The sequence below is a fragment of the Oreochromis aureus genome, linkage group 11, assembly GCF_013358895.1.
Source record: "Oreochromis aureus strain Israel breed Guangdong linkage group 11, ZZ_aureus, whole genome shotgun sequence".
Taxonomy (NCBI): domain Eukaryota; kingdom Metazoa; phylum Chordata; class Actinopteri; order Cichliformes; family Cichlidae; genus Oreochromis; species Oreochromis aureus.
The window spans coordinates 25,289,748-25,311,626 of NC_052952.1; the positions used below are offsets into that span (position 1 = coordinate 25,289,748).

Here is a 21,879-nt window from a genome sequence, read left to right on the forward strand (position 1 = left end):
CAGCAATACAGATGAAATAATGTTTGTTTTGAAATATTTGGCAATGAACATTATGTTACTTAATTTGTCTGAAAGATGGATAGAAATTGTTTGGATCTAAAGTACACGCACACACACACACACACACACACACACACACACACACACAAAAGAAGAGAAGGGACTTACAATACACATCCAGGCGATAATGCCGAATCCTCTTCTGCCCATTAAGTGCAGGGTGGAATGCCTCACAACTCAGTGCTGCCCCATCATCTTTCCTTTCTACCGGGATGCGGATGGTGCTGGACACACTGAATGTCTTCCCATTGTCCTGCAGGGATACCACACCTGGAGACAGGCAGGGGAAGCAGGGGGGATTGAAAGAATGGAAGTAAATAATACAGGTGAGGAGGCCAAGAAATATTTTAGCAGCCAAAATATGCCTGTTCTTACTTTCTCCCTGCTGAGACATCACACCTATGTTAGGGGACTGTGAGCTGCAGGGAGAAGGCGAGATGGAGGAGAAGAAGGGATTTTGCTTTCTTTTTTTGATGAGAAACCAAAGGGGGGATAGAAAAACTGAGCAGAAAGAGAGTAAGAAGTAAGGGATTGATGAATGAGCTTTTTAAAGCATCACCAGGTACCTGTAAAGGGGAGGATGAGTGGTGAGGGAGCAAAAAAGAGATAGAGAGAATAGAAAGCAATTTGCATCTATATTTCATGGCAATTATGAGCAGCAGCACAGTTTGTTTTCCGATAGTAAATCAACTGAATGTTTTGTCTGTGTGCGAGCGAAAGAAAGAGAGAGATAGAGGAGAGAGAAGGATAAAAGAGAAAATATGCATAACCCAATTGAGATTTTAACTGAGCCAGACATGGCGAGAGAGAAGGACGTCAAAGGAACAGGGTGAGAGAATAAAAGGAAAGGAGAGAGGGACGCACAGAGAGAGAACGAGGGCAGCAAAACAAGCATGATTGATGTGTGTGTGTGTGTCTGTGTGTGTGTGTGAGAGGGGTGGGGTGGTGGGGGCAGACATGAAAGAGGATGATAACAGCGCGAGGCAGATGCAGAGTGGAAGAAAGATGCAAGAAGAGAGGAGGAGGAGAGACAGAAGGAGGGAGGAGGAATAGTGGCAGCAAACTAACGGGACTTGACATGGTCACGTATTGGGAGTTTGTGCTTGTTTAGGCAGAATACAATATACTTATATTGCACTGAATTTTCAATTATTGCCGGCAAGCAAATGAAAGTGAGCTTAATCGAGGCCTGAGAGGATGCCAGCGTGTGCAGATGAGCAAGAATAAGGGTGCGGCGGGAAGATAGCGTCTTAATTAAAGAGTGCTTCTGATATCTGTTGGGATCTGCTTCTAACCTTTAGTGTCACAGTTCGTTTAACTCAGGGCCAAAAGAGATGGGTGGAAGAGAGGAGGCGAGAGAAAAGAAGGGAAGAGAAGAGAGGAGAGAGAAGCATTAGGAAACAAGATAAGACAACTGAGGCAAAAGGACAGTCCCTGTCTGTCTCTTGGACTCTTAAACTGTTGTGTAGCCAACAACTATGCCGAGGAGCCTCACGTCTTTGTCAGCAGTGAAACTTACAGGAAAAAAAGAGACTGGTTTAAAAGAAGGTGAAGAAGTTAAGCATAAGGACATGGAGAAAAGACACAGAATGACGGTGACAGGTGCGTTCTGACAGAGAAAAAGAGAAGAGACTGGATGAAAGAGACACCCGGTGTCAGACAAAAATAGAAGGTAAAAGAGATGACAGCTGACATGAAGTTTAAAAGGGCAAAACGCTGCTCAGTGCATGTCCAATAAGCTGCTGACAACAGATTATCGCACTTTATTTAATCTGGTCCGTGCAGAGCTATCTGAAGTTACAGATAAATGAATGAATTAATAACAATACAAAACACATCTGACACCAGTTTGTACTTTTGAACAATACTGTCTGAATTTATTAAAAACTGGAGATAAAACCGAATAAAAATAATAACAATAAGCCTCAGCGAGAAATGCTTTGCATAACTAAGTCCCCAAGAGCTGTTTTGTTGTTGCTCAGTCAACTGATAAAGTTTTTAAGCAATTTAAATCAAACACAAATGCTGATTTAACAGAAAAGTAATAAGAAAAATGGGTGGGGGTGAAAAAAAACAAAAATGATTTCTCAGGGGTTAAATAGGTTGAAGGGCCATGGAAAGATAGTTCTCAGATGTATTATTGAGCGAAGTGCTCCTTTAACTGAGGGAACCCAAAGGAGACAGCGAGTTAGAGACGAAGGATAGATCAGGGTATCTGACTGATGGATGGCTCATAGATTTATCAGCAGCAAAGAAGTAGAGAGAGTCAGAAGATGTTGAATTAAAAACTGTCTTCACGAAGCTGTAAAACAGATAACATGGGAAAAGAAGAAAATCAGGAGTGTGCGAGGCTTCTGGCAGTTTAATATAATAGTGTGCTTGTCAGATTACGTGCAAGTAAATTCAACTGAAATTAATTTTCATGAGAGATTAGCTTGAGAGAACGGACAAAGTCTATGTATATGTTTTCATAATGAAAAGATTTTCACTGTAGTGGACGCGGACAGGCAAAAGTGTTACATTATTTAGCTGATGTTGATTTAATGAACACAGATTTATTTCTTCAATTAACTTGAAATAGAAGGAATACTACTGTTCCAGTCTCAAAAGAAGTGCTGTTAATCAGTTGGAACTTTACTGTTGCCTATAAATATTGCACAAAAAAAGTGGATCATAATGTAGAAAGTGGTTTGGAGAGAAATAAACATTGGCAACCCCAAAACCCAGACTCACATTTCCCTGCTCACTTATCATTCATCTATTTTTTACCTGCTTCTATCAACACATCCATCTGCTAGTCCCCGATCAACCGATCAATCACTCATTCTTTTATTCAGCACTCAATCTGTGATATCACCCAACCATTCTACTTCACCTGCCCTTTATTATCCAATTAACTCCCTCATTTATCTCAAACAATCATCTGAGCATTCTTCAGTCCATCTGTCAGCCATGTACCTGCTATCTCCCGTCCTTTACGCATCCATCGCAGGGTGGCGGCTGGCTTGCTGCGTGGTGACACACAGGTGAGTTCCGCCTCACCGCCCTCCACAGCCTCCTGCTTCACCTCCACTGTGGGTGTCTCTGGGGGAACCAAGACCGAGAGTGTCGCCACCTGGTGGTGCGTGGAATCCGTGTATAGCTGGCAGAAGTAGCCGCCCTCATCCGACACACTAACGTTGGTCAGTGTGATGCGAACCAGCCGTTGCGTGAAGAGCACCATCTGGAAACGGTCGTCCTTCAAGGCTGGAATTGGGCAAAGTAAAAGGAGAGAGTAGGAGAGGGAAGAGGGTGGCGCGGAAGTGAAACCGCATGAGTTGGCATTGTTGAGGATACAGAGAAGAGGACCGTGAAAAGGTGGGAGAGAAAGGGAGGGGCGATGAAAATGACATGGAACAAAAATGTGGAATTGGTGAGGAACTCAAGAACAAGATGATGGGTGGTGAGTTCAATAGTCAGCAAACAAATATATAAAAAAAAAAAAGACAGTCACAATTTATAATGAAATAACAAACAAAGCTACTTTTGGCTGTCCCTGTCATGTGGGATCACCACAACAGGTAGCGCTGCAGGTTTTCTTTGGCAGGTTTGAAACCAGATGCCCTTCTTGACACAAAGGGATTTGTGTCTCCTCCCAAGGATCTAATCAGGCAATCTTACGCTTGTTAAGCAAATGTGCAATCCACTACACTACTATGGAACCACTGCTAGTTATAATGTAAAGCATTTATTTAAAATCTAACCACTGTGTCACTATTAATTAAAGCCAAAAAACATATGTAGATCTTTTTACATTCTCGCAGACACATAAACATGCACACACAAGCTATGACTGCTAAAGATACCATATTTTACAAATCTCGTTTTCATACATTTTACTTGGCAGGCTTTCATCTTGGTAAATCTGTCAGTTTTACATTTTTAAAAGCATTTCAGGAAGCTGACATCTAGTCCCCACAAAAGGTAATTTATTCTGCAGGATGCAAATTCTCCACAAGAGGGAGCTAATCAGTTAGTGACAAAGTAGTCCCAACTGGTCAGTTATTGGGATCCTCTATTCTACTTTAATTGGCTACTTTGTTGTGATCGGGACAGCTGATGAAACCTGAAAAGACGTTTCAACTTCTGAAAGGTTGCGCAACAGGTAAAAGAGTTTGGTGTGGACTTGGCTAAATCAATAAACGGGTCTGGTGATGGGTAGCTTAAATGGCCACAATCTGGCCACAATCAACCTCCCAAAGCTATTAAATATCTAAATTAAAGAGATTTGGATAATTGGCCGCTTGAAAGGAAACACTAGATCAATGATAAGCTCCATACTTTCTTCATTCTGTGTGTATAAACAATTTTGCCTAATATCTTGAAAAACACAAAAAAACCTCTTCATACACTAAATATGGTAAAATCGTAACTTGAAAAATAAGCAACCAAAGGTGTCAGGGAGATGTGGTGAAGCAAAAAGCACTGTGATTGTCTGTGAAATATACTGGGTTGAGTATCAAAACAAGTTAAAAAAAAAAACTCACTAAAAGACTACAGACAAACTTGGAGTCTGCTGGACTTTTATTCAGCAAAATGCAGGTTTTTGCAATGAGAACCAGACTGAATGAAATTGCAACATAAACTGCGCTTAAAGCGAAAGAATTCTTTTGACAGGACTTTTGTGCAGTGACAGTGTTTTTGAGGATCTTCGCCTCGTCTGCTTCTGTATGCCTCAGGTGGTCAGGCAAGTGTTCAGTCAGACATGGCAAACAACATAACAACCTGCTTATTTGCGTCAGTCTTATCTAACCTTGATGCAAGTTTTGGGGTAACTTTCTGTTATTTTTTGGAGGGAGGGGTCGGCACAGACAAAGGACATTACTTTTGCTCAAGAAATAAGCATCAGTTCAGGAACTCTACACATATCTTCTATGTGGGCAGAGATTCAGAGGTCTTGAGACAGGCTAGGATGAACCTGTACAGCAATGCAAAATAAAAGCAATTAGGACGAATAGTTGAAGGGCCATTGAGGCAGCCTGTTACTGACCAAGCAAGAACAGGTTGCTGGAACTGCTTATATTTTTATTACAGCTAAGATTAAAATTATGGGTCCAGAGTTACAGGTTGGGGTGGACTTCTGATATGACTCTGTAGTTAAATGAAATTGGCCAAGTCTGGTTGAAAGTACTTTGCAAATAACAAGATTTCCTTTTTGTTGTGCATCTTTGAAAATACAGTGCATTTACATTTTGTTTGCAGTATTTTGCAAGTATCTATCAAACAGCACAAGAGAGCTGAAGGCTGCTTCAACAGAGGTACATGACATTTTGATCATTGGAATCAGTTGCTTCTTGGCCTCATGATAGTTTGCTCTGTAATAGCAAACAGTCAGTTATATCTCACCAACTCTGAAACGAGATTCTTCACCCTCTGTTTGCGATGTCACTCCCATGAACAGCTTTGCAGAGGAAAAAAAATTGACAAAAGATGGGAGACACTGTGGCTGCGACAGCACCCCTGTTGATTTGCCGCTCGGGAATTGATAGTGCTGTTAAATCCAAAGCTTGGTTTGATATAGAAAAGTTCATAAACAGTTTTGCAAAGTCAGTCTCGGTGGAGCAGCTCCAGGCTGCACATTGATACAACATAACAGATGTCTTGGTTCACTCATTTCCAGCTTAGAGGGAGAGTGTCGTTCATTTTCCCAAGCAATGATTGGACTTTGGTTAACTAGAATGCATTCATTCACTCTCTTTGTAAGTGCATGCTTTTTCCTCTCTAAGCCCATGCCTAATTAGCGTCTGGCATTTTTATTGTTTATCTTATTAGATTTTAATCATTATTGTTTTTACTTTCTCTGAAGAACTGAAACATGCTATTTATTTCATTTTAGGAAAGATATTAAATTCAGAGGCACAAACTTTTGAGTCAGAGATACGTGCTGAATACTACAGTTGTGTATAACATACTGTGTAGTTCAAACAATAGAAAATAACAAAAGGCATTAAAGGCAACAATTTTAAAGCCAATCCCGAATCTCAGACCAATAAGCTACAATTACTAACCATATAATCCACAAAGGAGAAAAATAAGAAAGGACAGTGACATGAGGGATGAGGAGTAGTGAAGATGTAACAACTTTCCCTTTGTTATTAAAGAAAGAGTACAATCAATAGGGAGAAAAATGCTGATAATGACAAATAACACCAATAACAGTCAGTGGTTGACAGTGGCTTCATGTCCATAGATTCTCATAAATACCTTTGAGACTCACTTTGTATTGACTTGGCTGTGAAACCTCCCTCATGTTCCATCTCTATTTTATTCTGTCCCTCTCTTCTTTCCTTTGTGTTGGATTTGGCCTGGCCATCTCGCAGGACAATTTACAACACAGAACAGACACTACGGTATAGATATTAGCTTTGCGGGAGTGCGTGCATGCTTGTGTGTGTGTGAGTGTGTGAGCGAGAGAGAGCAAATAGGGATGTAGAAAAACGAGAAAAATAGACTACATAATGCAGCAGGCAGGGAAAAATAATATAAAGACAGAAATCCACTGGAGACTAAGAGAGCGGCCTGGGGCGATGGAGTTAGTCCACTTTTCTTGGAGGTACACCACACTAATCTGTCCACCCCACCCCTAAAATTTCCCCTCCATCGGATGGCAATGAGAGCATTGTTAGAGAGCCATTCCCTACAGACAGGTAAATCTTTTTTCCCCCTCTCTGCACTAAATGGCAACTAAATGTCAGACTTCTGTTCAAGTCCAAGTTCACCATGATTGTCCTATCTCATTTGCATGCTGAGGAGAGTTGGCAATAAGATGAGAAAGAGAGATATGGACCACTACGGAGAAAGGGTCCATTTAGTTAGTTCTACTGCTCTATTGTAGCTCTCTGTCCCCACAATCTCATAAAAAACACCCCTGACTAGTTGCTCACTAGCAAAACAGGCAGTCTAATTCACTGCACAGTGCAGCAGCTCTGTTTGGGCAGCTAGTGTGGAATGCATCAACAGAGAAAGGTCTTAGTTTTTTAGCCTGTAATCTGGGTGGCAGATGGGCAAGAGACAAGTGATGGAAGAAATGGTGGAGGTGGCGAGAGCCAGAGTGAGGTGTAATTTACACTCCCAGAAAATTTCCACAATGAGGTTTTTTTTGTTCTTACAGGAGCCAAATTAGTTATGGGAAGCCATCAATGCTTTATAGCTTTGCTAGACTTTGGAGCACTTCCTAATGCTGTGTCTTTCTTCAGCAACTGATCCTCCCTTTCCTTATTCTCTCTGTGGCAGTGTTTTTCTTAACCCTCAGCACCTTTTCTCATTTCCCTCACTCTTTTCTTTCTTTCTCATTTTCTCTTTCATTTGAGCCTTCAAACCGCTTCTTCTTCCTCGTTTTGATTAGGCCTCATCATGCTTTCCGAAGGGTGCAAGTCCAAGCCTCGTGGGAGAGCAGACGGAGCGACTCTGTTTAAATACTTAATGGAACTTACCGGCAGCGTGCTGATCTGATAGAATTGGGGGGAGAAGGTTTCCCAAAGCAGCAACCTCAACTACCCAATTACGTCCGCTCCGTGATCGAGGTGACTAACAAGTGAAGGCTAAGTGTGTGGAACAAAAGCACTGGAGTGCTGCACCTGTGAACAGTGAAACTACGCCTGCAACTGTTTTTTGTTTTCACTGATTTTTCTCTAATCTTTGCATTCTGTTCAGAAAACTTTCATTGACTGCTATTTTGCAGACTGCTCCTGTGGGGAGTGTGGGAGTGTTGATTGCCGGATCAATGTAATTACAAGAACTGCAGGTTTTAATGATTAGAAAGTTGAAAATGTGTTCAAGTGCAAATTTGCACATATATAAATATCACACTAGATGATTGCAATTACAACTTTGAGGTACAAGAGCGTCCTTTTTACTGTGGTCAAAAGCAAAGGGTTTTAAAAAGTCTGAGCATTGTACCTTGTACCAACTCACCAAGAAAATCAGCTCTTGATCTATTGGCCGTTCATTATTTTGACATTAAGCTCCTTTTAGCATTTTACAATGTCTACCTACTTATTGCACACTAAAAAACAAACTATTAAACCGTTAAAGCTGCGTGAAACTGCCAGTGGCATTAAAATAACTATTAGGACCTTTGAGCGCTGTCTAATGCACAAACACAATGTTTTGTAAAAGTCAGATTTTAAGATGCTCGGATAAGAATTCAGAATTATGGACTTAGCAAGAGTTGCAGATTGGAATTAAAATGCTAATGTGTACGATACTCAGGAGCTCAGCAACAGTCATCAAGAGCAGATTGAGTGAAGTTAGCTCAGCAAACAGATTATCTGTCTTATCACCTGTCACACAATTACAGCAGCGAAAAAATCCATTTCCAAATAACAAGTAATCAAAACATATTTCTTGGAGTAGCTAGGCACTAGAGAGACGAAGTGTTCTGACACTTGAAGGAAAGAATTGGTTCTTGGTATGTAGATCTTCAATAAAGTAGACACTGTTGAGAAGTTTTCACAATAGAAAGCTCCTTGGATGAAAGATGAGCAAGTGATTTTGCTGGGGGATTTGGGGTTTTCTAGTTGGCTGCTCTTCCAAACAGATAGAGATGATTTTTACGCTTGTTGCAGACTGTGCTTTTGATGTGATTTTGGCGGCGGCAGCAGTGGTGGCAGTGTGGAGACTCCTGTGCATAACAATATCATGTATGCTCAAAACCAAGCATCTGTGAACACATTTGTGCTGGCCCTTCGTTACTGAGAGATTGCAGCAGCTAGCTGATTAGCTGGTTAATAGGATTTTGTTTTCAAAGTTTGTTTGGTTTTAATATTAAATCAGGCTCACTAAATAAGGGAGTTAAACAGATATTTTCCTCTTTACTGATCAGTGTCTATGTTTTTTGTGTGCTTTTTTTTCCTTTGAGAACTTGTTTGCATTTGACTTGAAGGAAAGGGGCTCAGCTCGAGAGGAGACCAGGCTACTGGTGTCTTATATGCCTGAACTAAGCACATACACGATCCTCCCCTTTACTGTGAACATTTACAAGCCACAGTATGAAACTGTAGCCTTAAGCCCAAACTAATGTCTTATCACATAGATTATGTAGTGCATAAATAACACATTTTTTGGTTCAATTAAGCTGCTACACACAAAATTCAAAGCAATGTTTAATATCCTTGATCGCTGTTCTTTTGCTCAGAGGTTTCCTAGCAGCATTTCTGCTGCAAATCTGGCTAAGGTAGCAACTTCTGCCCTTAATTAGCAAGAAAAAAAAACAGGTAGAGTTTGCCTACCCCGAGGCCCTCAGTGAATTCTGCCTTCATTATAATATTGGTTACAATGATAATTTGCCATAAAGCTGTATTTAAAAAAACATGTGATTGTCAAGGCCATGCTCTAATGAGGACTGTAATAAGTTCTGATCTCATCACTGGGGTTAACAGCGGATTATGCAGAGAGCTTCGCACTATGCTTTTAAAACAGATAAGTAGTCACACTGTTAGGGCACACAGTAAACCCATCTCCTAATTTCACGTGGTGGTTAGCTGACTTTCTAATGTGAAATCACTTCAAAGGCAAAATGAGGACATTTGCGAGAAGAAAAATGTAAAATGAAAGTGTTGGTGAGTCATTGCTAATGTGTCTAAAAGGCTCGCTTTAAATGTCACCAAAGGCAAATACATAGACAAGGATAAATTAGGTTTGTCTGCAGAGACCAACGTGCACGCAGATACACACCTCGCGTGCCGTTGAAGAAGAGAGTCTGGCGGCGGGGATTCTGGATGACCACGATTGATCCATCGTAGTTCTGCAGGCGGCAGGAGATCTGAGCCGTACCCCCCTCCAAGACTGTTACATTCTCTGCTTGCACTGCCTGACAATGGGCTGAGGGAGAGAAAGAGAGACATAAACATAGTGATACAGAGGTTGGGCAATCCAAAAGAAAGAAGGGGAAAAGAAAAGAAAACCGATTGAGGGAATAGAGAGTTGTTCAATTCTCTAAAGGTTGAATCTTATAAAATATAGTACTTAAAGGATGATTCATTTACTTGCTATTCATCACACAGACACAATAATGAAAGAAATGTTGAAGAGGAGGGAAAAAAGAGGAAGAGATAAAGTGATAAAGCGATTGAGAGCAAAAGAGAAGCCACCGAAGGACTCAGCAGGTAAAAGAAGGTTCTTAGCACTGCATTCATACGATAATAAGATGGATAATTATAATTGCTGCTATTCGTTTCTTTACATGCACAAACACACACATACAACATCCACATTGCTTTGGGCTAGTCTAACAGAATGCATCAACAAACACATTTGAACAGCCACTTAAATCTTTAAGTGGCTGTTTGTCTCTTGGGCTTTAGATACATGCATGAATGGCCATGCATGAGCACAAACCTGGTGGCATACAGCCAAACACATGTGCACACAACTTAAAGTCATTCAAATAGATGACCACACTGCTGCCCTGTCACTACTTCCGTGTATATGAACAGTTTAAGTTGCAGCAGATTACTGTACAAGTCTGTAATTGGCCAAAGTGCCGAGCTATGAAACCAGGATGGGAGCTTTAATTGGACTTCACACATTCTTAATGCCATTTCTCTACCAGGTGCATGCTAAACCCACTGATTACACTCCATTATCCAAATGAAATGGTTCTCACAGGGACACTTTCACGTACACATGGTTGGAAAAGTACGCAGTAACAAATGAGCACAGACACAGAAGCACGTGTGCACGGAGAGTGACTTTCACAGTCCCAAAAACTGTCTTACATAGTCTTTCAAACAAACTTGTCTGGCTCCTGAACTCAATATTTTTAGACAAGGGGGCTGAGAAATAGCAGGGAGCCTCTTTGATGTTGCTGACAGCTCAAGAGTCAGTAATGAGGAGGTTGATTATGCTCTGATTGTTGCACCCTCCATGTTTGTGGGTCAGGCTGTTGACACGACTCGGCTGAGTCACACCTCCCGCTGAGCACAATGGACACTGAGAGCCGTCGTTTGAATTCAAATGATTTGCAGAGCAATTAGTCATATGGTTCCAGCCAGGAGTGGAATGTGATTGCCTTGAAGAGAGTACCAGCTTGCTGGGCCTCCAAAACTAGTATTTACCAATTTGCATCTCCATTTGCATTCCCTCTCTCCCTGGCAATGTGTTGGCTGCGGGGAGGATTTAGAGGAAGAACGACACCAATATTGAAACACAGTGATGAAGCAGGCAATGAGAAGAGCTGATAAAGACGGCAGCGCTATATATATTTCACTGCTGTGTCTAGCAGTGTCTCTGAGCGTTGTAAAACACCTTCAGAAAGCAAGAAATGTTGTGAGACAAACAGATGGCGGCTGCCGTAGTAGGAGTTGCTGACTTGACTGCTTTGGGCCAAAATAAATGTCTATATCTGCAACGGAGTGTGTGTCCTGAGCAAGTTTTTGCATGCATGTCTGTGTGTAGATGTGCACTGGGTGTGCATATGCAGGTGTTAACATATTGCAATTAAGCTACTTTGACATCATCTGATCCCTGGAACTTCATCCAAATCTAATCCCCCTTTGATTATAATCTCTTTTAATGAAATACTCAAAGCCTACATATTCATCACGTCAGGGGAAACACAGAGACACGGTGGATATTGAACTGAAGTCAGAAAGAAACCAAGGGGGAATAAAGACAAAGGAGACTCTAATACTTTATGAAATGGAGAAAAAAATCTTGACAATTACCACTAATTGTAGTCATTATTGCTCTCATTCTCTGCATCAATATTGTGATTCATATCGGGGGCCATCAGGGCCTGCCACTGCCATCCCAATTATTTTTCTAATGGCTGTTATTACTCATCACCATAGAAACTGGGCTTGGCCGCCATTGTCTTAAACAGTGGTAATTGCAAGAGCGTTGCTGTGCATCCTGACAAAAACAGTGCAGGGTCTGCGCGTGACTAGTGACCCATCAGAACCAACAGTAAGCGTGCCCTTAAGAGCAAGACAGAAAGTGGTCAAAAGTTTGCTTCTGGGAGGAGGCCAGAGAAACTAATTAGCTGTCCATTTGTACACCCACTTCTCCTGACAGCTGTCACCTCTTCAAAGAAAATTAGCTGTGGTGGGATGGCGGTAAAGCACAAAGAAAAGCGGGAAAGAAAAATAAAAATTAAAACTCATTAGTGGCTTATGCATCAGTGATGACTGACATCCGCAGTTGCTTTCTGAGAGATGCCACCCAGAAACACCTGCTGCATGCTGGTGTATGATCAATCTTAGCAAAGAGAACGAAAGAACAGAGGGATATAGAGATGGCGGGGAATGAGGGCTCTAACCAGGAAATGATAGCAGGGAGTTAGGAAGTGATGGTTCGGGTATAATAATGCAGCTGGTGGGGGCTGGACGAAATATGCGAGAGATGACGCATATTCTTCAACTCCCGCTCGTAACGCAGCTGGGTACAGCACTTTAGTTTGACTGTAGGTTTTATAGGCTGCCATTCACATCAAGGCCATGAGCCTGTGCCTCTGATCACCAGCATGGTACAATCCACAGAGGGAATGAGAAGGAGGGGGAGGGAATCAACCTCTGTGACAGAGGTATTAATCTCGGCCCCATTAAAATCTGTGCCCATAATAAAATACTCCACAAGCGTCGACTCGTATTAAGAGAGAATGGCAAGTGCAATCGATATCATGGTAGTGCACTGACGGTTATGGCAGTGGATAAATAAAACTGGATGGGGAGCAAAAACAATCACTTCTCTCTCCAACCAAGCGGGGGCAGTATTTTATAGCAGTGAAATTCCCATCATTTCCCATGCCACTGCCCCCGCTGTCACAGCCCTGGAAAAAGAAAAAAAGAGGCCCTTATTTACTATGGCAGGAGACATCCAAGAAGGGCCATCATTTCAAAATACATAAACAAATAAATAAATAATAGGCAGGCAAATTCATAAGACAAGGGACCCGTCCTAATGGTCCCACAATAGGGTGAGTTATAAGCCAAGGGAGCCAGTGGGTAGTGGGACAGAGTGAGGGGATGAAAGGAGGTGTAGAGAGCTAAAAGAAGGGGATTTGGGAGGCAGCCAGGTGGACTGCTGGCTCACCCTTGGTCACGGTAAATTCTAGAAACTGTCTCACTGGTGCAGGGTTAGCAGGCTGAATTACGGCCTTGCTGCGTCTCTCTCACTTGGTATCACTCTCCCCTTATTTCACTCTCTCCATGTCTTTGAAGGTGGAGAAAGGTGAAGATTGAACAGAAAGACAAGCCACATAAGAGATGAACTGTCTCCATTTGCCCCAAACAAGCCCTCATGTATCCTTGAAGAAGTGCAGTCACTGTCTCCCTATTCATTATCTGTCATTATCTTTCAACTGGACAAGGGCCAAGAGCTTGTGTTTTCTTTGCATGCTGGTCACGGATTTACAAGGGAACTGGTGCTGTAGACTACAATGCATAACCCCTGATGTTGTTACTGCTTTAATTAAAACAATAACAGCAGCTCATAGTTTCCACTCATAAGGGCTCATCCTTTGGCAACTTCTCCATCACTTCCCATCTGGATGTACATATTTTTATCTTGCGTTATCCCGTGAGTCTGCGAGGCAAGTCGGTTTCTACGGTATGTATGCAAATGAAGTGTGCAGTGTTTATATGCGTGAGTGTATATTTATGCGCATGTGTGTACGAACACTTGCTCTAGGTTAATCACAGAGTTTTGCAGCGCTCCGACTCTATGAAATAGCTGACTTTGACGTTCTTCCACTCCAAACCTCCCACTGCAGACCCGCAACTCTCTCCCGTTCCCTCTCCCCTCTTTCTCTTCCCAGTCTAAAATTATCGCTTTATCTCACAGGGAGGCAGAACTCTGCCAATCAAATCCAGTTCCAAGAAAAAAAAGTCTCCCTTTACATAAATAATACATAATCCTTTACAAATCTCGCTGTCGTCTCTCTCATTACCTTTGTTCAGTCCCTTTCTGAAGTCCTCTTTTCCCCTCCTACGCTCACACTTTCTTCTCAGTTTTTGAGTGTACTACCCTCTCCCCGATTTTTACTTCGTCCACAGCTCATAATTCTCTCCTCCCGCTGTCTTCGTGTCTAATCTCATTCTCACATCTCCCTCTTTCCTCTTTTTATTTAAACCCAGAGTCTCTCCATCCATCTCCTCCCCACCTTTTGCCTTATCTAATCCCCGATTCCTCGTCATTCAGCGTTCCTTCTCCTTTCTGCCCGTCTTCTTTCTCCTTCTCATCTCCCTTATCTTTTATTGCATCGTTCATCATGCATCTTCTTCATTAATGCTGTCCTAAAGGTCCCCTTTCCTCTTCTCTCCTGGGCCTCAGGAGAATTTTTCCAACTTTTTTCTCTTTAAATCTTCCCTGTTATCTCTGGTCTCTAAACTCTTTCTCCTTCTCTTTTTCTTTCTTCATGTTGTTTTTTTTTCCTGGCTTTGCAATAGTTTCATTCTGAACTCCAATATGCTTTCATTCCCCTTGCAATCTCTCTCATTCTTTCTCTTTTTGTGACTCAGTGGGAATCTTTTCCTGCCTCTCTGCTGGTTCCATCTCCACACTCTCCTTCCCTAAATGTGATTTGTTCTGCAGCTCAAGTCTGCAGCATAATCATGCTGTTTTTATAGTGTGCGGGGAGAGGGGAAGAGAAGGAGCAAGGGGAAGACAGAAAAAAGTGAGAGGAGTGAATGGGACAAGAGGACAAAACAAAAATAAGTGGAGCAAGAGACCGAATGCTTCAGTTTCCCCTCTTTCATCTTCTCTACTTTCTCTTCTCTTAATTGCTTGTCATATAGCTCAGCCCTGTCCCTCTATCCTACCCTCTTTTTTTCTCAGTTTTTCTTAATCTCTCTCTCTTTCTCTCTCTCCTTTAGACCTCATTTCATCCATCAAGCAATGGTGTACTATTAGAACTGCACTGCTAATCAGCAAATCAGCATAAAATTGTCTCTTTTCACTCTTGACCTCTCATTAGAAACATTTACTTTCATTTATTTACATATTTCAAATCCTGTTTTTAGCATTCTGATTTTGCTCCCTAGTCACACTGCCTCCACCCTCCATTGCATTGAAATCTTATTATTTTACTGCTCTCATCCCCCTTTTTTTCCTCACACCTCCTCTCCTCCTTTCAACGCATTTCTCATTTTGACCTTTGCATCTTGATGTCTCTCTAGCCCTTTAGCGTATTTCAATCACCTCATCCCTGTCTTGCCCCATACCTTCTTCATTCCTCCCCCACTGAATTGTATCTGTCTGAGCCCTCTCTGCTCCCCTTGTCCACCCATCCCATTACTCTTTTTGCTCCCTTATTCACCTCCTCTTATGCTTCACAAATTACCATCTCTTCCTCTCTTTTCTTTCCCCTCCTTTTCCCCACATTTTCTGACAGCCAAAGCTGGTTAGCTCTATCTACTCTGCAGCGTTTTACGGCCTGAGTCTGTCACAGTCCCAACAACCCTGCAACAATGGCCACCACACATACCCCAACAGCAGCTTAAAGGAAATTTACAAGGCTATTACAACCACGGCAACTACACTGGAGATTCAACACAGCCAAAAGCATTGGTTTTAAGACCCCTTCAAAATTTCCCTTTGGTGTGTGTATACTGTGGATATCATATGTGTGAAACTCATGGATGTGTATGTGTGGGAAATAAAATGCACTGATATGTGCATGTATTTAAAATCATGTGTGCATACTTTGAAACGGCGCATGCGAGAGAGCGTATGTGAATGCTCATTCAAGGCACAACTCGAAACTGCTTTGCTGGCTTGAAATTTAAACCCTGACTGCCAACACAAAAACTCGTTCTCTGTATAGATTATTCCCCACTTGTTACCCCAACCCAAGATCCCCCTCTACAGTCCATCATAGTACCACCACTACTACTGCCACTACAAAAATAATTGAATTTGTAAATGAAGGGAAAAGGATATTGTTTACTAGTGAGTAGCAGGGAAACAACATCTCCCCTCCTTTAAATTCATAATAATAATGACAGGAGGTATTAATAGCACAGCAGCAACTCTGCTACTGATCTCACTCCACTTCATCTACTGCTCTGGTTTGTGTTCAATCAATCATCTCTTGGCTTCAAATCTCGATCTCATGCAACTCTTTTTGAGGTCTTTTGGTGTCTTGTTTCATCTCTGTACCATCCGCTCCATCTCTGTCTTTCTTCCATACACACACAGAGTGCACTGTTCTCCATCTCTGTCTTTCCATTTCACTTTTTCTGCCTCTGCGGCTCCCTGCCTCCCTCACATACAGTACAAGTTTCTGTCTGGCCAAATCGTGTTTTCCTTGTGTCAGTCTGGCTCTCTCTCAATATTTGTCTCTCGCACTTCACTCTTGCACCATTCTCTCATACTCTGGGGGTCTAACGTTCTCACATTAGGTTCTTGAACCACACTCTTGCTTTCTCTACTTTTCATTTGCTTTCCTTAAGTCCTCAAGTTATTCCCCAGTCTCTTCATCTCATGGGGATACATGCTTGTCTTCATTTTGTCTGTCTTTAACCTTAGATGTAATTACCAAACTTAAATTAGGCTGAGCAGCAACATAATCAAAAGCACTGAGAAACACCGACCTGCAAGACCCAAAGGATCCAATGCTAACACCCACATGACACCTTCTCCATGTCCCAGTGGGTCAGAGTTGTTCTGGAAGCACAATGGGGTCCTACACAACATAGCTGCAATGTTGCATCTGATCAGTATAATTACCAGTACACTGAAAAATGATTTCATTGTGGGTTATTGTCCCTTGGTCACATCTTGGATTTTTTAGCTTTTTGCACATTTGGACACCAATTACTTATGACTTATTCTTTTTATATGACAAAAACATCAGATACAACATTTGGAGGAATATCTGCAGGGAGTTTAAATTTAAATTACACTGATGTATAGTGTCTATACTAAGAGTGTTTACACGTGAAAATGAAATGCTTGCTTCCTTGACTTACTTAGTGAGTAGCAGTAGAAACAACTGTGCGCATTTCATTTAACCAGTATGTGGGTGTGAGTTCATGTGAATAAGTGGAGGACTTACGAGCGATGCAGAGCAGGACCAGAACTAGGCTGCGCAGAGCAAGAGAGTAAGGAGCAGGAAGGAGGCGGCAGAGGACAGAGCTTCGGACAGGCCTCATTGTGTATTGAGAACTTGCGTTTGTATGTATAAATGTGCGCGTGTGTGTGTGTGGCTGTGACTGTTTGATCAATGGCTCCTCTGTGACCCTGCCTGCACTGCTACTGACAAACCAGTCCACACACACACATATATGCACTTGAATTTGTTCTTAAAAACAGTGCCGACTAATGCACATGCTAACTGTTGTTGTATGAGGACAAACTGTGCTATATAGCATCCAAGCACATGCAAAGAAACTGCTTTAGCAACAAATCCACACAAGACTGACTTCTAGCCAGCGTTTGCACGCAACACACAAACGTTTTGCCAGAGCTCAGAGCAATTATAGAGCAAGCGATTTAGACACTATATCACAACGCACACAGAGAAAAGCTTACAGCAACAAAGTTCATTTGTTGACTATAGCTCCTTGTGTTCCTTAGACAGAATTTAGAATATGCATTGTTTTAATTCCATGTAATGTGGGAGATTTGCTACTGCAAAGTCCTACAGAGGCTCAGCTCGATTTAAAGAAAATATAATTTTTTATTGTAGCGCTTTAAGTCTCCTGAGACCAAAGCCTGAGATTCTCAAAATCAATAAACTGAGAAAAACAATGCCAAACAGTACCAAACAGACCGTATACTAACAAGGGTATTCAGTAATGGCAGCTATGCAATTAACTGAATGAGGTACAGGTTAATTAATTCTTCAACTGTATACTGCAGTGTCACACTTGGAGCTTATAGCAGGGTCTGAGCAATAATGAGCCACACAGTTAACCACAACAACAAATAGGCAACCTGTCTCCATTGGGTCAAACCACACTTATTTAGGGGAAATAAACCATCAGTATTACAATATTTCAGTCAAATAAAACACAAGAAACTGACATCCAAAGCAAGTCTGATTTTCTCTGCTGGTGTTGACAATATTACAACTTTCAAAATAGAACCATCTCCATTGCTATGCCCTTAAGGACAGAAGAATCTAGGGCAACAACGTTCATCCTCAAACAGATTGTATTTTAATGAGTTAGACAAGGTTTTCAGCACTTCTCACCCAACAAATCAGTAGGCAGAGAAGTCAATGTTCCTTAGAGCTAATACCGAACCATCCAGACCTCTTGAGAGACTGAGACACTATCTTACTGCAACTCATCTACAGATAGCCAAGGTTAAATAAAATCCATTGAGCTCGAGTGCAGCGCTGAAAAGACAGAGTGAAAGTGCTTGCCCTGTGTAGAAGAACGAACTTGCAAAGCACTGAACAAAACTGTTGTAAGATACTTTACATTCAGATGCTACATATTTTGGTATGCTATATTACCCCGGAGACTTGCACGTGATCCTCACAAGAATCAAGAATCTACCATTATTCGCTTGGATGCTAGAACTTTGCAGATGAGCTATCATGTACACACTGTAGCGCAAATGGACAGTGATTTTACATGGTAATTTCAGACTTCTCTGAATAATCACAGGCTATCGGACAGTTTAATCATGCAGCATCGGCTTTCCTAATGCTTCCTTTCTAACGTGTTCCACTGGCTGCAGTCGGCGCCTGGGTGCACTCCAGTTACACTCTCGCTCAAACACACTGATCTCAAACCCTGCTGTGTTCAAGGTCCAGACACAGTTTTGCTGATTGTCAGGACCTGATGCCTTGTTGGTCTGTGTAAGTGTGTGGCTCTGGTGTGTTTGTGCGTGTGTAGTTGTGAGTGCTTAATGTGTATGTGTTTGTAGTGTAGAGACAAAGCGCAGCGAGCTGCACCGCACACCTCACTGAGCACTATCTGATGGAATAAAGTGCGGGTGTCATCCTTAGATTACTACACACTGTCTGCCTTCTCTCTCACTCTCTGTGCTACTGCAAACACAATGAGCTCTAACGGCGATTGCTCTGACACTCCTGGCAAAGCTGAAAGCGGATCATTGCCAATCTTCCCTACAGTGCTGACTTCATTGGTCAACTGGCTGATGCTGAGAAAATTACTCTGTGTTGGTGTACACCAGCAGCTCGGGTCTGGCAGGTCTAAGGCCTGGCAGCACTCAGATGGAAACAAAGTCTATCCACTTGTTAAAACTGATCTCAAATTGTGCTTAGTTTATCCATTCTAGCGCCCGTTCTCTGTCCTCTTCTTTTAATCCTCTGGTCCGCAGAAGCTAGTTAGTTCCCACAACTTGTCCTCGTTTTGCTTCTTTCCTGTTGATCTATGAAAACTGTCATAATCCCAGTGCGCTATCACTGCTGATCAAATCCATCTGTCTGTTTTCTGTCGTTCACTTGCTTATATAAGCCTGGCCTCCCTCTCCTTGCTTAGACTCTGTGTGCGTGTGTCAGTGTGGGATCAGTGTCTGCATATTTGGCATACTATTTTGTGAAGGTTAGAGATGTCTGTGTGTGGATGGAAGCAGTGACAATGGATGCCTTTCAGGTCAACAAACAGTGGCAGTGTGTGTGCGTGTGTGAACTGTGCTTGACTGTTCAGTGTTGACTGAAGAAGAGTGTACATTTGGCTGACTGTTTAGCCCTTTCACTATCTACTAGCCATTAATTTATCCATGCAGCCACGAACAGAGGCATCATAGTGCCTCTTTATGTTAAATGGGTGTTTTTATGGCTGCAGCGATGCACATGGCTGTCTGCTGACAAGAAGTGGGTACGTGTTTTTTGTCTTTGTAATTCAAACTGGATGCAGAGAAAGGAAAAATGAACATGACTATGACTATATATGAGTTATGCTGATGCGAGTTTGGCCCATCAAAAGGTATCGGCTCCATATTTTTATACTGATGAAACAGAAATCATTGCTAACAGCTAGACCAACCTGACAGTAAATTTTGTTTCACCACATTGTGCATAATGAAATTCCTTTGTTCAAGCTCATGTACTATCATTACTGCTATTGGCAATAAAACCTGCAATACAAAGCCAATAGTGGAAGCTAACTGCAGCAGACGCCGCGTCTTTGACATTCATTGTCCTGTAAAATGCGAAAGGCAACACAGCTTTGCTTTTATAATAGCACCTCTACTTGTTCTTAATCAACTAATCATAAACTATCAGTCCTAATGTGCCACAAGCTGTATTTACAAACATCTTAATGCATTTAATTTGAAACACGCTGTTCCCTATCATCAAGTCAAATAAAGTCAAATTTATTTATCAAGAGCTTTTAACAAAATAGGGTCATCGCAATGTACTTTATAGATTAACTAAGGACATAATTACAGACAAAAAGAACACATTGCAAATCATACCCACAACTGGTGAGTATGTGTGTATTTGTTAGTCTGCAAAGTCCCTGTGTGGGCAACCCCCTGATGGGTGTATTTGTTTTTGTCGCAGTGTGTGCGGAAGGAATGGAAGTAATGGCAAATTGTGTCCCCTATCCCCCTTCCTCTTTTTTTTCCTTTTTCCCTCTCTCTCTCATCCAAATCAAATTTTTAATGGGCTTCATTGGTGCCACCGTGGAATAAGTGTTGCCAAAGCACTTAAGGGGCTTAAGTCAGCAGCGTGCTGAAAATATTAAGCACTCAAACAGCCTTACAAGGATCCCTGCCTGCTTAAGTATGCCGAGGAGGTCGTGCCAGCATTTAATACCAATGGTATTAAAGCTCTCCGACAAGGGAGAGGAACAGAAATATAGATATATACAGTATGTACCACACCTGGGAACAGATACACCCTCACCAGAAGAATGGGAAGAGACTGAAGGCATGAGATGGACAAGTCATGAGGAGACAAGAGGGACGTAAAAGGGGAAAGATTAGCAGTGAGGTGAAGAAAACAGTGAATTTAATGACAAAGCAGGAAGCAGGTAAGTGAAAAGAAGTGGTGAGACAGTTAGGAAAAGGGAGGGAGAGAAGGAGAGGGAAAAAAATCAGTGTAGAGGAGGAGGGATGCAGGGGAATTGTGCCAAGGTGTGGGAGGTAAGGGTTGATGGGATAGCTGTGAACCAGCAGCAGAGGGCTAATGCAGAGATTCTATCGGGAGGCTTATCCAAGATTAAATTTCTCTTTGTCCTTAAGGCGCTTCTTGGGTAAGCGGAAGTGTCGAATTTATTTCTTATGTCTCCCTTGAGGTTGAGGCGAGTGGGTTTGGAACATATGAGTGTATGTGTGCGCCTAAGCACGAGGTGGTGATGTCTTCGTAGAGGTGGCGCATATGTATATGTGTCTATGTAGGCATGAAATTTGTAGGTTTATTAACTGGCAAAGTGAGGAGGAGGGGGTGTATTCCTGAAAGGTAAAATAATCAAATTAAGATTCAAGTAGGCTGTTAGTGTGGCAATAACACAGGTACGTGAATTTATACGTTAAATTTGCATATTCAGAAACGTGTGAGTTTTCTTTCTTTATAGATTTTGTTTTATGAGCTGTTACAAAGCCCTACACTACGAGAAAGTCACAAAAACAAAATGTTATTTGAACTGTCCTGACTGACTAATATCCTCTGGGTTTTATTCAGTGTACGCAAAAAAAAAAAAAAAAAAAATTCAATCTGCAGCTGCTGTTTGAGATACTACAAAATGAATAGGAATTTACAAGGAGAACATCAGAAATTCTAAATTGCAGGTCATGTTTCTGATTTAAAAAAAGAAAAAAAAAACTATTTTGACCGAGCTCTGAGTACATTCATATCGGGCCTGACAAGCTCAATCAGCCTCTCCCTGGCCCTCTGCTCTCTTTCTCCTCTCATCT

The 21,879-nt window shown here is 41.8% G+C and overlaps 1 protein-coding gene across 5 annotated transcripts in view; it reads right to left on the reverse strand.

Moving 5' to 3' along the window:
• Nucleotides 1-21,879, reverse strand: part of cadm4 (cell adhesion molecule 4) — a 166,102-nt gene that overhangs the window by 24,357 nt on the left and 119,866 nt on the right. For 3 of the 5 annotated variants that reach the window (XM_039619345.1, XM_039619343.1, XM_039619344.1), the window contains exons 1-4: nt 17,096-19,422; nt 9,775-9,921; nt 3,019-3,306; nt 169-330 (exon numbers count right to left, since the gene is read on the reverse strand). In XM_039619345.1, the coding sequence (XP_039475279.1) occupies nt 169-330; nt 3,019-3,306; nt 9,775-9,921; nt 17,096-17,192 (694 nt within the window). In that variant the 5' untranslated portion in view covers nt 17,193-19,422. Of the gene's footprint in view, nt 1-168; nt 331-3,018; nt 3,307-9,774; nt 9,922-17,095; nt 19,423-21,879 lie in introns of those variants that run through there. The other 2 variants (XM_031731535.2, XM_039619346.1) reach the window with 1 other exon arrangement.